Source organism: Mus caroli, chromosome 2, assembly GCF_900094665.2.
Source record: "Mus caroli chromosome 2, CAROLI_EIJ_v1.1, whole genome shotgun sequence".
In the NCBI taxonomy this organism is placed as follows: Eukaryota; Metazoa; Chordata; class Mammalia; order Rodentia; family Muridae; genus Mus; species Mus caroli.
Window position 1 is genome coordinate 138,121,355 of NC_034571.1, and position 14,424 is coordinate 138,135,778.

Consider the following 14,424-nt stretch of genomic DNA (forward strand, 5'->3'; position numbering starts at 1 on the left):
GTTAACTTTAAGCTTAGACATGAGATAATGTTTCATTTGGTTATTTGGAAACATGTTTGGATTACTTTGATGACTCCATCATCTTGTATGTATGTATGTATGTATGTATGTATGTATGTATGTATGTATTTGAGACGGTCACACTATGTCCTTCCTTTCTTTTCCTTCCTCTCTCTCTCTCCCTTCCTTCCTTCCTTTCTTTTTCCTCCTGTCTTTCTCTCTCTCTTTCTCTTTCCCTCCCTCTCTCCCACTCTCCCTCCCTCCCTCCTTTCCTTCCTTCTTTCTTTCCTTTCTTCTAAATAATTTTAATGTGCTAGAAAATTTAAGATCACATCCCTGGTTCATGACAGTGGTTGAGAGAAGAGGCCCTGAGCCATCCTTTTAGGGATCACTTCCTAACTCACCCTGTGAAGCATCTTTGTAGTTTTGAAGCTCGCTTTTACGATTTGGCTCTCTGACTCCAGCTTCTCCCTCCTTGTTACTCTGCCTACTTTTTGGAAAGGGTCTGAGGGCGCGGATCTTTAAGGCAATTGCTGATTTCCGCCGCCAGAGAGAGCTACGACGCTACTCTTGTTGCCCAGCAACCTCTGGTCCGGAAGTAGTTCTTTGTCCCACCCCATGGCGGCCGCGGGCGCGAGTACTTCCGGTAGTGCGGGCGCGGGGTCGCGCCGAGCGGGTTGGAGGCTGGCGGCGGCGCAATGACCACGCTCCGGGCCTTCACCTGCGACGACCTGTTCCGCTTCAACAACATGTGAGTGAGGCACGGCCGGCCTCTGTCTTCGCGGCGCGGGACGGGGTCAGCCTCGCGGGGCCGTGGGCCGGGTGGACGCTGCGCGGGCGCGCTGGCCGGTGACCTTGGCCGAGGCGCGGCGCTCCCGGTGCGCCCGGGGTGATGCGGAGCCGGGCTGGACACCCCGCGCCCGCTCCCTGAGGCGGCCTCACTGCGGAGGGAGGGCGGGGAAGGAGCGCGGTCCTGGTTAAATTGTATCCCAGTGAAGTAACCTTGCGATGCTCCGGGCCCTCTCAGCAAGTTGTGGTTTGTGCTTGGTAGTTACAGTAGCGGAGCGCCCAAAGTAGACTGCCTTGGGTTTTTTTCTTTTTCTCTTAAAAAAAAAAAAAAAAAAAAGACAGGGTTCACTTTGTATCCCTGGGCTCCAGGAACTCTGTAGACGAGGCTGGCCTAAACCTCACAGATATGTCTTCCTGTCTTACTAGTGCTGGGATTAAAGGCATGCCCCACCACACCCAGCTACATTTTTTTTTTTTTTTGGTTGGGGATCCAATGTACTGAGGAATCCCCGGTGCTGTGTGGTTTCTTTTCAGTCCAAGTTTTAAAAACCCGTGATTTGCCGTTCTCCCCTTCTCGCTTTTTTAAAAGAAAAAAAAATTTAGTTTGGAAAATGATGACCATTTAAAAAGCTAAGCATTTCACCGTGAAGTCCTGTAGACACATCACCTCGGTTATTTGCTTGATATAACCTAGTGAGAAGTATGGCCCGGATGGTTCTGGTAACAGAAGGGGAGACACCCTGGGATGATGGACGTTTCAAAGACGGGATGAACCTTGATGAAGGAAATTTGGCAAGGAGGAAACTCTGGAGAAGGCTGCAGGAAAATGGAGTGTGAAGCAGCAGGGTAGGCCTCTGCTTCAGGTGAAGCCAGGTTTAATTATGTTAATTGGTTCAGATCCGATCTTGTGAGATTTTGGTTAGGTCCCGCTTGTGTCGAATCCTCTCTGCATTTTAATACTTGTGGCAGGCGCTCATGTAATAATAGGCCCTTAAATCTTCACAAATTCTGTCATGTGCTGATGTCCTCAGTTTCTGGGTGAGGGAAGGGATTGCACACACAGGACCCTGAAGTGGAGTAGGTGGAGACTGGCCCTGGTGGTTGTTCAAAAATTAGTCCCATGGAGCTGGAGAGAGATGGTTCAGTTGTTAAAAGCACTGGCTGCTCTTCCAGAGGGACAGGGGTTCACTCTACATGGAGGTTCACACTTGATTGTAATACCAGTTCCAGAGAAGCTGCTGGCCTTTCCTGGCTTCAGTAAGCACCAGGAATGCATGTAGCACACAGACATATAAAATCCATACCCATTCAATAAATGAAAAAGGTTGATCCTGGCACTCAGGCTGAGGTTTGAGGATCACAAGTCTGAGGTCTTTTGGTATCCACAGGAGATTGATTCTACGATACACCAAGATTCAGTGATGTGCAACCCCCTTATTACAGTGGAGTGGTATGCAAATAGCCCAAGCACTTCCATGTACTGTAAATCAATAGAATACTTATATAGTTGTACATGCTTTATAAATACTTCCAATACGGTTGTATTAGGGGAATAATTGGGGGGGGGGGGTTGTCCTGTAAAGGTACAGGCACGTGGTGTCTAAAAATTCTTCAGTCTGAATTCTGATCTACTGAGTACAAGGTGGTTGATTAGAGGCAATAGAGTAGGCAGGTAAGCCACTGAGGCAATAGCCTGGAATGGTAATGGGAGATGCTGTGCAGATGATACAATGCCTGAACTTAAGAAACAGGTAAAGCATCTGCATATGAAGCTCTAGGAAGAGAGTCATAGGGAAATGGGTAAGGTAGAAGGAAAATGCACATGAACGCCTATTAAACATCAGGTCTCAGCGCATCTGGCTTGGTGACGCCTCCTCTTGTTAATGCCAGTGAAGAAACCCACTTTCTCATGTTAGTAGGCCATGTTAGGAAACAGTGAGTCACCAGGTTAGGTGCTAGAGTAAATGAAACTGAAAGGCCAAACCCAGGTGGGAGGAAAACCGGGGTGGGATCCAGAAGCTAGCAAACAAGAGGACTCCAGGCAGAAGGAGGGCACTATCATGAGGTGGCAATGGCTAAGCATGGGCTGCATTTGTACACCCCCTTCAGGAGAGGCAGAAGTGGAAGGTACAAATACAGGAGAGAAAGAATTGTAAGAGAAGTGTCCTCTGGTAAGAAGAGGGAGGGGTCTGCTTGCCTTATAATGGCAGAAGAGCAAGCAGTGTCTGGGTGCAGGGTTTTTGGGTGGGCAAAGTCAGCTAGAGGCCTTTGGCTGGTTTCTTCTTACACTTATTTATTTTTGCATTTTCATGTAAGGAAATAGAGGAAGGGCAGAGTGAGTTAGATAGTTAGGTGAGTCAAACATGTCTCTATAGGGCTGGGCAGGGTCACAGCACCCAGAGGCCCTCAGGATCGGTTCCTGACCTCTCTGAGGCCAAAGCTGTTCTCACAGCGCGAAGAGCAGTAAGACCAGTTGTTTTGCCTACCTATGTTTTGCAGCTGTGGAGTCTGAATAGTAAGTATCTTGAACACTAGAGAAGTCAATGGAAAAATTACAATGCCTCTGTCATTAGGTTTTTGTTTTCTTAAAGATTTATTTATTTATTATATGTAGGTACACTGTAGCTGTCGTCAGACACAACAGAAGAGGGCGTCAGATCTCATTACGGATGGTTGTGAGCCACCATGTGGTTGCTGGGATTTGAACTCAGGACCTTTGGAAGACCAGTTGGTGCTCTTAACCGCTGAGCCATCTCTCCAGCCCGTTGTTGTTTTTTTTTTTAAACATTACTATTTCTTGGTAAAATTATTCATTTTAATATGTAATTTTTTTTTTTTTCTTTTTTTGGTTTTTCAAGTCAGTTTCTCTATATAGCCCTGGCTGTCCTGGAACTCACTCTATAGACCAGGCTGGCCTCAAACTCAGAAATCTGCCTGCCTCTGCCTCCCAAGTGCTGGGATTAAAGGCATGTGCCATCATTGCCCAGCATGTAATTATTTTTAAATGAGTAACTTAAAATTGATAATATTTACATAGCCTGTAACTCTTAAGGCTTCTATTGTTATAAAACACTGGTCCAGATACCCGGGTCAGTCTGCTGAGGGAAGCCAAGGCAGGAACATGGAGGCAAGAAGTGAAGCAGAACACATGGAGGAGTGCTGTTAATGGTTTCTTCTCCTAAGTTGCTCAGTCTCCTTTCTTATACACCCATGGGCTACCTGCCCAGGGTTGGCACCACTCACAGTGGCCCACATCAACTGTCCATTGATCAAGAAAATGCCTCCTATTGCCTATAGGTCAGTCTTATGGAGGCACTTCCTCAATCAAGATTGCCTCTTCCCAGATGGCTAGGTTTATGTTGACCAAAACCAACCAACACACAGTAAGCAAATATAGTAGGTTTGTTTAAGTGTAAAGTGGGTTTTTGATTGGATTAAACAGAAAACTCACAGTTACCAATAATGCACTGGTGTCACATTAAGGAAAGAAAGAAAAACACTTTCCCTTGCTGTCATTTTTAGCAAAAGAAAGTCCAGGACTCAATTTTCTACTTCATGCTCCCTCTGCCCTCTCTGTCCTCTGACTGGTGCATGAGTCTTCATTTCTGCCTGCTCAAAGGCTGTCTTGTAAATTTGTCCCTGCGTTTGTGTTCAGTTTCTGGCTCTGTGTTCATTGAGCAGCGCAGAAAGCATCACGTGGGGAAAAGAAGGGATACTTTACAGAAATCTGTAACAGTTTTACAAGGGAGTCAGTCTCTAGCTCCAACTGATCAAGACAACAAATAGCATCACACACATCACTGTTTACCAACCAATATCCAGACACTGTATTCAGTGTTTATGAAGGATATTCATCTTGGAAGATTGCTTTCAACCTCTGTATTTGCTGCTTTCTGTAAGTGATAAATAAGCATTGTTCTGGGTTAGGAGGATGGAAGAATATATAACTTTAGGTTACAGCTATGTATTAGGTCCTAAAAGTTGATTACATGGAAGTCCTGATTGTTACAATGTTGTCATAAAAGCAGGTTAAGCACACTGGCTAAGAACATAGTAGGCTACCGGTCTTAAGTGATTTCAGGGTGCATTAGCAACTCTGGTTGTGAGGTCCAATAGAAGTTCCAGTCTTTTAGGATATAAGGTATTTCCATCATACTACATCACCACAGGTTTTGAAGCCTAAAGGGTTGGGAACTACTACACTAGAGGAATGTAGTATGGCTGCCTGACATCCTTCAGTCTCAGAGATTGACAAGACAGGGAAACAGTTGAAAATAGCTGGTTTTGAGCCTGGGAAAAACTCACTAGGAAAGTGATGGGGAGAGATGGTTGGAGATGCTTTTCAAGAATGCTGAATTTGGCCTGGCGTGGTGGCGCACCCTTTTAATCCCAGAACTTTGGAGGCAGAGGCAGGCGGATTTCTGAGTTTGAGGCCAGTCTGGTCTACAAAGTGAGTTCCAGGACAGCCAGGGTTTCAGAGAAACCCTATCTTGAAAAACCAAAAAAAAAGAAAAGAATGCTGAATTTGGGCTTGTGTGATGGGACATGCTGGGTAGTTCCCCATAGCACCAGAGCTTAGTTGACAGGAGGGAACAGGGTGGAGGTTAAGTAAACTTCAGTTGAAAGTACATGGGCTCTGGGAGGATTTCTACAAGGAGGAGAAAAAGTGGAGTCGGGGAGTACTCCCCTCCACTTTGAGAAGGGGAAATTGTAGGTGAAGGCCCAGAGCCGGGCAGGGATGATGAAATGGGGAGCGGGATAGTTGGACTGGCTGTACATATGAGACACACCTAACTGGTCCTCATATCTGCAAGAGTTTGATGGAGTGAGCTATAATTCTGCCTATAAAGCGGTAGGCAGTTCAGTGAAAAACTATAGATCTCTTTATTGGTGCACATGTGGCCCTGAGTCATTTAAACCATCTTCTTTGGCTTTCAGAGTTGTAGAAGAAACATGCTGTGTTTTTTTTATTTGTTCAGTTTTTTGAGACAGGGGTTCTCTGTGTAGCCCTGGCTGCCCTGGAACTTGCCATTGTAGACAGGGATGGCTTTCCTCTGCCTCCTGAATGCTGGGATAAAGGTGTGAACCACCATGCCCAGCCCCTATCTTTTAAGTTGGGCTCAGGAATTCTTACTCTTGCCATCTCTTATTTCTTTCAGTAACTTGGATCCACTTACAGAAACTGTATCCTTTCTGAGAAAAAAAAAAGTAAAACAGGATTATTTATGGAGAAGAAAATTGGAGAAACAGAAGAAAAGGATGAGTTTTGAAAAATGTTTTAAGGAATAGGTTTTGAACAGCACAATCGACATTGAAAACAATCACAAAACTGAGAGGGAGTGGCCTCAGGCTTGCCCACAAGCTGTTAAGGTAAAGACTACATGACACAGTTCCACTGCAGCTCTGCTGCTCACCTTCCCACAGTAACCCTGGCTGTACAGACAGCAGCAACAGCACAGGTAGGTGGGACCTGTCTCCCCTGCTGTGAACCAGACCTAGAGAGGGTAAGTGGCTCCATGGTGTCTCCAGCAGCCCTGCTCAATAGAGCCTGGGTCTTTTTGGCATACATGGCTTCCAGAACACATCTTCATATGTGTTTCTGGGCATGCAGTCAAAATAGGAGAGGTAGTTGCTTTGGGAAGCACCACACAGCCCTTCTCTCTCACTGTCCAGGAGCTGCCTCCTGACTTGTTGCTGAAGGGAATAACAGATTTTAGTAAACAGTTTCTATCAACTCAGCAGAAAAGGAGCAAAAATGTGTCAAGTTAGGGTATTCCTGATTGTACTACAATAGTAGATCAGTGGCTTAAACACAAATGAGATTTCTAAACCACCTTCTACAGACTACTGGGGATTACAGGTAGCTTACTAGAGGACAGACGCTAATGAAGAGCTAGTTCAGTTTCAGCAGTCAAAAGACATGCAAACTAAAATATGAGAACCCAGTTTAATACATCAGATTCTCCAGAATTTTGAAAAGATACAACCCCGTGCTGCTGCGGTTAAGTAAGGTGCCTTTTTAGAAGCTGCTGGTGCCACAGTCATCTGGCAACATCTTTCTGAAAAGCATTTTAGAAGTAATGCTATTTCCTGAAGGCTGAAAATAAAAAACAACAGGCAGTTTACTCTGGGGATTGGCAAAGCATGGAAGCATGGACCAAATCTGGCTTACCACTCATTTCTTAGGAGTTTTTTTTTTTTTTTTTATAGCCAGGATACAGCCATGTTGGTTAATTTACATACTGTCTGTGGTTCTGAGTTTGGGTAGATATGACAGACTATTGGTCCCCAATACCACATCTTATTGTCCCTTTACAAAAAAAGTGACATCATAAAAGTTATTTATTTTTTTTTTTTTTTTTGGTTTTTCGAGACAGGGTTTCTCTGTGTAGCCTTGGCTGTCCTGGAACTCACTTTGTAGACCAGGCTGGCCTCGAACTCAGAAATCCGCCTGCCTCTGCCTCCCAAGTGCTGGGATTAAAGGCGTGCGCCACCACGCCCGGCTATAAAAGTTATTTTAAGAGAATTATATTTAAAAAATTGGAATGTCATTCACATTTACCAATAAGGAAATGATAAATAAATTAAGCTGTCTTCATCAAGGATATAGAAGGATCTAGACATTTTTAAGAAATTAGTAATGACCTAGATGTCCCCTGGCAGAGGGATGAGATATTTTAAGTTGTGTCCTCATGTAGAGAACACAACAAGTACAAGCATTAGGAGGCCACACCAGAAACCATGGAACAGAAAAACCAAAAAGCCCTCAAAGCACTTACAGGAATATGTAGGATTTTGAAGAATTTCATATCACAGAGATTTTACCTTTGGTAAAATAGTAGATTACAAATTAACCAACACTTTGACTATATAAGGCCTAGTGTATATGTAGGGAGTGGAGATATTGAGGGGAGGGGAGCTCACAGTAGTAGTGTCAGTTGCTGGACGGCAGGAAGACCAGCTGGCACTAAGTTCTGGAAGAAGTGGCTGCTTGCTCTTAAGAAGAATTTCAAAGCTAACAGTGATGAGAGGGTTTCCTGGGAACTTTTTCGTAGAAAGTGTAATAATAGTGTCTTTTTAATTTTTTTAAAAAAGATTTATTTATTTATTTAATGTATGTGAGTACACTGTAGCTGTACAGATGGTTGTGAGCCTTCATGTGGTTGTTGTGAATTAAATTTTAGGACCTCTGCTCACTCCGGTCCCACCCTCTTCTGGTTTGTCAGATCTCATTATGGGTGGTTGTAAGCCACCGTGTGGTTGCTGGGATTTGAATTCAGGACCTTTGGAAGAGCATCTCGCCAGCCCCCTAATAGTGTCTTTTTATGTAATTGCACCAGAAAGCTGACATAAGGTGAAACAAACATGGCAGTGAATCATAGCAGTAAGGACACCTCAGTGAGAAGAGAAGAGAAACCATTCATTTATTCTTTCTTTCTAAGCAAGAGAGCCTCACTTTGTGTCCTTGTCTGGTTTGAACTACAGATGCTTCTTCCTGCTGGAGAGCTGGGTTATAGGCCAGGCAGGCAGGCCGGCAGGCCGGCGTTCCCTCTGAACATAATTGATTCCTTAGCAAATTGAATAGTTGCATAGCTGTAGTCCAAGTAGTAACTGGCCATTGAATTTTCCATTGTAAATCAGGAGATACAAATGTCCTATGTGCCCAGCAGTTGATAGAATAAATTTGAGAGAGCATCTAAATTTCTAGTGGCAGGGTAGATGGACCATGAACAGGAAGTAATCTTAGATGATGAATGGCACACATAATCATAGGTACAATCTGATCAGTATGGAGGCAGACTGTAGGAGATTCTGCTTTCTACTAGATGGCACCATATGCATTCTACATCTAGAGAGATGGCCAGACAACTTATTAAAAACATTGAAATTTTATTAAAAACTAGTGCTGATATAAATATTCCATTTCATGGTATTAGAAAAGTTAGTGTACTAAGTGGAGGAGGATAAAATGTCAAGTGTTTTTACATGTGGTCGTGAAGGGAAGATCTAGAGGCTAGAGGGTGACTCAACTGCCTTTCCTAATCACTTTCCACTTTCCACAGCTTCTCCCAAGTGCTGGGATTACAAGCAGGCAGCCAAGCCCGTCCAGCATTTATGTGAAGACTGGGTATCTGAGCTCTAGTCCTCAGCTGACAGCACTTGATCCACCATGCCACCCTCCTAGCCTGATGGTAGTTTTTGTTTTGTTTCTCTACATAGCCCTGGCTGTTCTAGGACTCACTGTATAGACCAGGCTGGCCTCAAGCTCAGGAGGCAGAGGGATGCACCAGAATCCAGTGTAAATCAGGAGATACAAATGTTTCTCCTTTACGTTCTCAACAAAAACACATATGAGAAATGAAAGTGCTGGGATTAAAGGCATGTACCATTATACCTGCTTTTGCTCTTTATTATGTCTCATTCCTTAACAGCTCTAGTATGGGATTCCTTTTTACTTACAGTACCTTGCGCACTGGCCAGAGTATTTCATCGTTGCTGAAGCACCTGGCGGAGAACTAATGGGTTATAGTAAGTACAGTACCACTAGTACTTTTTTGGGTGAGTAAAGATTTTAATACAGGTTTCAGTCTGCTTTACTCTAGAATGTGATGTAAATCATGAAAGATGGAATTTTACTTTCAGATCAATTACTAACAGTTTACCACATCTCTTCTGTGTCCAGCCTTGCACTAGGCCAAGAGATACAGCAGTGAACCTAACAGAAATGATTGTAATCTTTGTGGATGGTTCCTTGTTAGATTTCTGTATGGTTACTTTGTATATAAGGCAGTGGCTAAAGCATATCCACGTAACCGATTGCTAACAAAATCTTGAGCTATGAATTGCTGCAGTCATACATACATTGTAAATGTATTTAAATGTAGCTATTTGGAAAAAAAAAAAACTAACTCTATTTCAAATGTATCTTATTTGAACAAAAAGTATCCTAGTCTTTGTTCTTGGTTTAGTTTATCATTTAAAACTGTTTAAGTCTGACTTTAGAGGTAGGTATAGAGTATCATTTGAAAGTGGAGTTTCAAAGTGTTACTCATTAGCTTGATGATAATACTTTACAACTTTGGTACATTTTTATTTTAAGAGAAATGAATGGCAGACTAACTGAATTTCTGTGCAAACTAATATTTAAATTACTGCTGTGATTTTCTGTTGGCAGTTATGGGCAAAGCAGAAGGCTCAGTAGCTAGGGAAGAATGGCATGGACATGTCACAGCTCTCTCTGTCGCCCCTGAATTCCGCCGTCTTGGCTTGGCTGCTAAACTTATGGAGTTACTAGAGGAAATTTCAGAAAGGTGAGAACCTGTTTCAAATACACATGCTTTATGAACTCTGTTTCTTCGTTGACTGATGAATATCTGAAGGGCTTTATTTCTTCTTATGAGTGTGAAGAACTGTCCTGACTTTAGACTTGTGCCTACAATTCCGCCAAATCCATCCATTGCTGCTCTTTTGCTATTGATGAAAATTCATTCAGTGTTTGTGTCTAGCCATAGACAGCTGAGCTAACTAACTAGTTGGACTCAAAGATCAACCTTTCAAGGAAGATCATTGGTGTTCTTAACACTGTGGCAGATGTTTCTATGCCCAAAGTAGTTCAGTTTTAAGTTTGTTTCTATTCTGACAGCTCCTAGCCATCTCTAGAAAACTAGGAATAAAATGTGCTCTTTACTACTACACTGTGAGCACTGGACAAATGCTTTTTAAGCCCTGAAACAAATGGAACATAACCCATTTCCATTGTGCATGTAAATACTAGTTAATCATAGCAAGTGTAAGAAAGTCATCAAGAGTTTTGATATTTTTCTTAAGTAAGCATGGTGGTGGGTGCCTTTAATCCCATCCGGCAGAGAGGCAGAGGAGACAGATCTCTTGAGTTGGAAGCCAGACTGGTCTACATAGTAAATGCCAGGTCAACTATAGCTACAAAGGATATCTTGCTTTTGTTTGGTTGGTTTTTTTGAGACAGGGTTTCTCTGTGTAGCCTTGGCTGTCCTGGAACTCACGCTGTAGTCCAGGCTGGCCTCAAACTCAAGAGATCTGGCTGCCTCTACATCCTGAGTGCTGAGATCAAAGGTGTGTGTACCACCACTGCATCTTGTAAGGAAGTAGTTTTAACAAAAAAAGTCCTTGTAAGGTTTTTAAACTTCTCCTTGAAACCTGGCTGTGGAACACACCTTTAATCCTAGCACTCCAGGAGGCAGAGGCAGGCAGATTTTTGAGTTTGGGGGCAGCTTGTTCTACAGAGCCAGTTGCAGGACAGCCAGGACTATGCAGAGAAACCCTGTCTCAAAATCATAGTGTGACAGACAGGAAATGGGTTCTAACAAGCATAATTAGCATTCTGTTTATTTACATAATTACTAACCTCTCTTCCCCCCCCCCCCAGTTTCTGAGGTTTCATTGTTTTGTGTGTGTACATAGATATACATTATATTCATGTCTTATTCAGATGTACACACTAAAGCAAGAATTTAATTTTCTACAGCAGTTACTAGAGGGCACAAGTTTCAAAAATAAACTATTATTTATATAAGAATTATGATACACCAGGAGCCAGAATGTTTGAGTGAAGAACAACTATTATTCATTAGGTGCAGTGTATTTTGTAGCAGTCTAGAGAACAGAAGCGAGGGAAGCAGCAAAGCCCTGTAGAGTGTTTCACGGCAATCAAAGATACGTATTCAGCCTCTCTCTCTCCTGGAAATTTACACACACAGCAAAGGCATGTAAGAAACAAGGGAAGAGGATTGGGAGGCAGCAGACTGCTGTCAGATAGAAAACAAGAATGCACAAGTTCCTAGAACTAGGTGAAGATAAAGGTAGAAAAAAGTATTGATATTGGCCTCAAAAGCATTATATGCTTCAGAAAAGTCTAAGCAAAGCCTCTCGAGTATTCTTAACCTTTATAAAACTTTATGGGGAGACATTAAAGTGACCAACAGATGGAAAAGGGAAATACTGGAAGTTTTGTAACTGACCTCAGAGCAAATATAATCATATCGAGAATCCTACTCAGGGGTTTTGAGGGTGTTGTTAATATAGAATACAAGGGAAGAAGAACCAGCAACAAAAATGAAGGTCCAGTGTGCAGCACAGACTGTTGGTGTTAGAGAGCGAGCAGCAGATGAGAACATGAGGAATGTGTTTAAGGTCTTGGCGGGCCTGAGGCCGCACTGGATATCAGAGTGGGAAGGTAGAGTTTTCAGTAAAGATGGTGGGACAAGTGGATGGGCAAAATGTTCCCCTGGTTGCTACTTTACTACACACAGACTCCAGATTTATTTAAAACATGGACATGGAAAAGCAACAGAGTATAATATGGAAATCTCCCATGACCTCAGTGTACATACCTTTTTAAGCAGGCTGTAGACAGTGCTAACCATACAGGGGAGGCTCATTGCTCCACTTAGTAAAAGTAGAGTAGCTTTGCTCACCCAGAGATAACCAACCTGAAGTAACAGGATGGATGGATGCTTATGGAAAACTCAAACACTGCAGAATATCCAGCACACACATGGTAGACACTGGGGAAAAAAACTGAAAGGTCATTAAGAGCCGTTCAGAAGGAGACTTCTAAATGAGTCAGTAGACACAAACCTCTCATTAGTAATTAGAAATTATATTAACGTCACATCACAATATGGTGTCTCACACCAGGATTGGACTTGGAATAAACAGGTTTGAATTTAATCAAGCTAACTGTGCATATACCCATGACACAGCAGTGGGATCCCTAATTAGATACTGTAGCAAGGTTGCTCAACAAAGTATCCATAGTAACATCCTTTACAATAGAACTAGAAATATTTCCAGAGGACCATGAGCAAGTTGTATATTCATACAATGAAAGGCTAAACAAAGTGAAGAGAATGGCTCGAGGCTCAGTACTGACTGGGGTCACTCACAAAGCAATCCCCAAACTGATTATGCTTATTATATAAAGCTCACAAACAGAAATTAAATCTTAATAGACAGTAAACAAGGAGATAATAGCCTAGACACAAAATCAGGATGTGAAGGCCTTCAAAAAGAGGAGGTAGTCACCAGCATCCTACAGCAGCTATAGTTGGGTCCTCTTTCTGTATTATGAAATGGTTACTCTAAATTGTAAAATGGTTATAAAAGATTTCTACTGCAAGGTTGATACTTGACACCAAATAGTCAAAAGCCAACACTGGCCTTGAGCCCATTATGTTTGTAGCTCAGGCCAGCCTAGAATCCACAGTTCTCCCCCTTCAGTACCAAGTCCTAGGATAACAAGCATGTGATCTATGCATGGCACTAGGATTTCTAAAGATGCATACCAGATTGCCTAAAGTTCTTATAGTTTTAACATTTCCTTTTTTTCCTTTTTTCTTTTCTTTTTTTTTTAAAGAAAAGGTGGATTTTTTGTTGATCTCTTCGTAAGAGTATCCAATCAAGTTGCCGTCAACATGTACAAGCAGCTGGGTTACAGTGTCTACAGGACAGTCATAGAGTACTACTCAGCCAGCAATGGGGAGCCTGACGAAGATGCCTATGGTAAGTTTCCTGCTGTGCCAGGTACTCCAAGAGAAAGTCAAAATAAGTTATTTCCCCCATAAGCCTAAATACTCATTTTAATAAATTCAAAGAATTACATTTATGAATTTAGGAATAGTTAACGTGAACTAACCAGCCAGTGATTAATTTCTATAAATTATCATTTCATGGTATAGATGTTTCTTTTACTAGGAAAGAACATTTATATTAGCTTCTAGATGAGATTTGGTTAGCAATTGGAGTCTTGTAAATACATACATACCACTTAGGATTGCAGGGAAGGGCACAAAATCTGATGGGAACATAACTCAGTTTAATTTTAAAAAGTTTGCTATTGGTTGCTTACATTAATCTTTGCTTCTTAACAGATATGAGGAAAGCACTTTCCAGGGACACTGAGAAGAAATCCATCATACCATTACCTCATCCTGTGAGGCCTGAGGACATTGAATAACCATAGGCAGTGGTTCTTAGGCAGGTGTTCCAGACAGTTTGTGGACATACTACTTTCATAGGATGATCTTGGAGCTCTATTAGGAGGAAAGTAAGCATTTAAGTCTTAAAGACTTCAAAAAATGCAGGCTATAAACTTCAAATCTCATCCTTCCAATGAGCAATAGCATACATGTTCGAACTGTTTGCCATAGTAAAATTCAATCAAGGCAGCTAAGTCAGAAGGACACGTTCCACTATCATGGTTGACAGAACATGCCAAGAAAAGACTCCCTCCATCCTCCTCCTAAATCCCGTGCCTGAGAACCACTGCTGCACATATATAAATATATATATATTTTATTTTGTATTGATCTGTTAATTGAAGCTTTAAAAGCATATATGAAATGTATAAATCTGAGATGTATAGTAAAACATTGTTGACTATGAATGTTTTCTGGAAGTTTGTCTTCTTTTAATCATAATTATGGAGGGATCATTGTTTAGGGTGTGGTGCCTCGTCTTGTTTTGATTTTTTTATATAAAACCTTTTTAAATGCACATCTGAAATCATCCCTGACATCATGAGCTCCCTTCTTACTGGGTTCCTACTGTTGGTCTCTGTTAACACTGCTCAAACCTTTGATGTGAGACTTTAAGGGT

General features: G+C 42.2%; 1 protein-coding gene across 2 annotated transcripts; it reads left to right on the forward strand.

The window, feature by feature from the left end:
- Positions 1–623: 623 nt before the first annotated feature.
- On the forward strand, positions 624–14,322 carry Naa20 (N(alpha)-acetyltransferase 20, NatB catalytic subunit). Of its 2 annotated transcripts, none has more exons than XM_021181935.2 (6): positions 624–751; positions 5,949–5,973; positions 9,228–9,348; positions 9,965–10,100; positions 13,184–13,329; positions 13,698–14,322. In XM_021181935.2, exons 1-6 carry the CDS (start codon positions 699–701, stop codon positions 13,781–13,783), a joined length of 567 nt encoding a protein of 188 aa, XP_021037594.1. In that variant the 5' UTR covers positions 624–698; the 3' UTR covers positions 13,784–14,322. The 2 variants fall into 2 exon arrangements, with proteins under 2 accessions (XP_021037594.1, XP_021037602.1); XM_021181943.2 differs by having other exon boundaries at positions 626–751; positions 9,228–9,318.
- Positions 14,323–14,424: the final 102 nt, after the last annotated feature.

Excerpts from the sequence above, each read along its gene's own strand:
- Naa20 (XM_021181935.2), top strand. The coding sequence starts at position 699 with ATGACCACGCTCCGGGCCTTCACCTGCGACGACCTGTTCCGCTTCAAC. Across the intron at positions 752-5,948 it reads CTGTTCCGCTTCAACAACAT|TAACTTGGATCCACTTACAG; the intron begins GTGAGTGAGGCA and ends TATTTCTTTCAG. Across the intron at positions 13,330-13,697 it reads GCCTGACGAAGATGCCTATG|ATATGAGGAAAGCACTTTCC; the intron begins GTAAGTTTCCTG and ends GCTTCTTAACAG.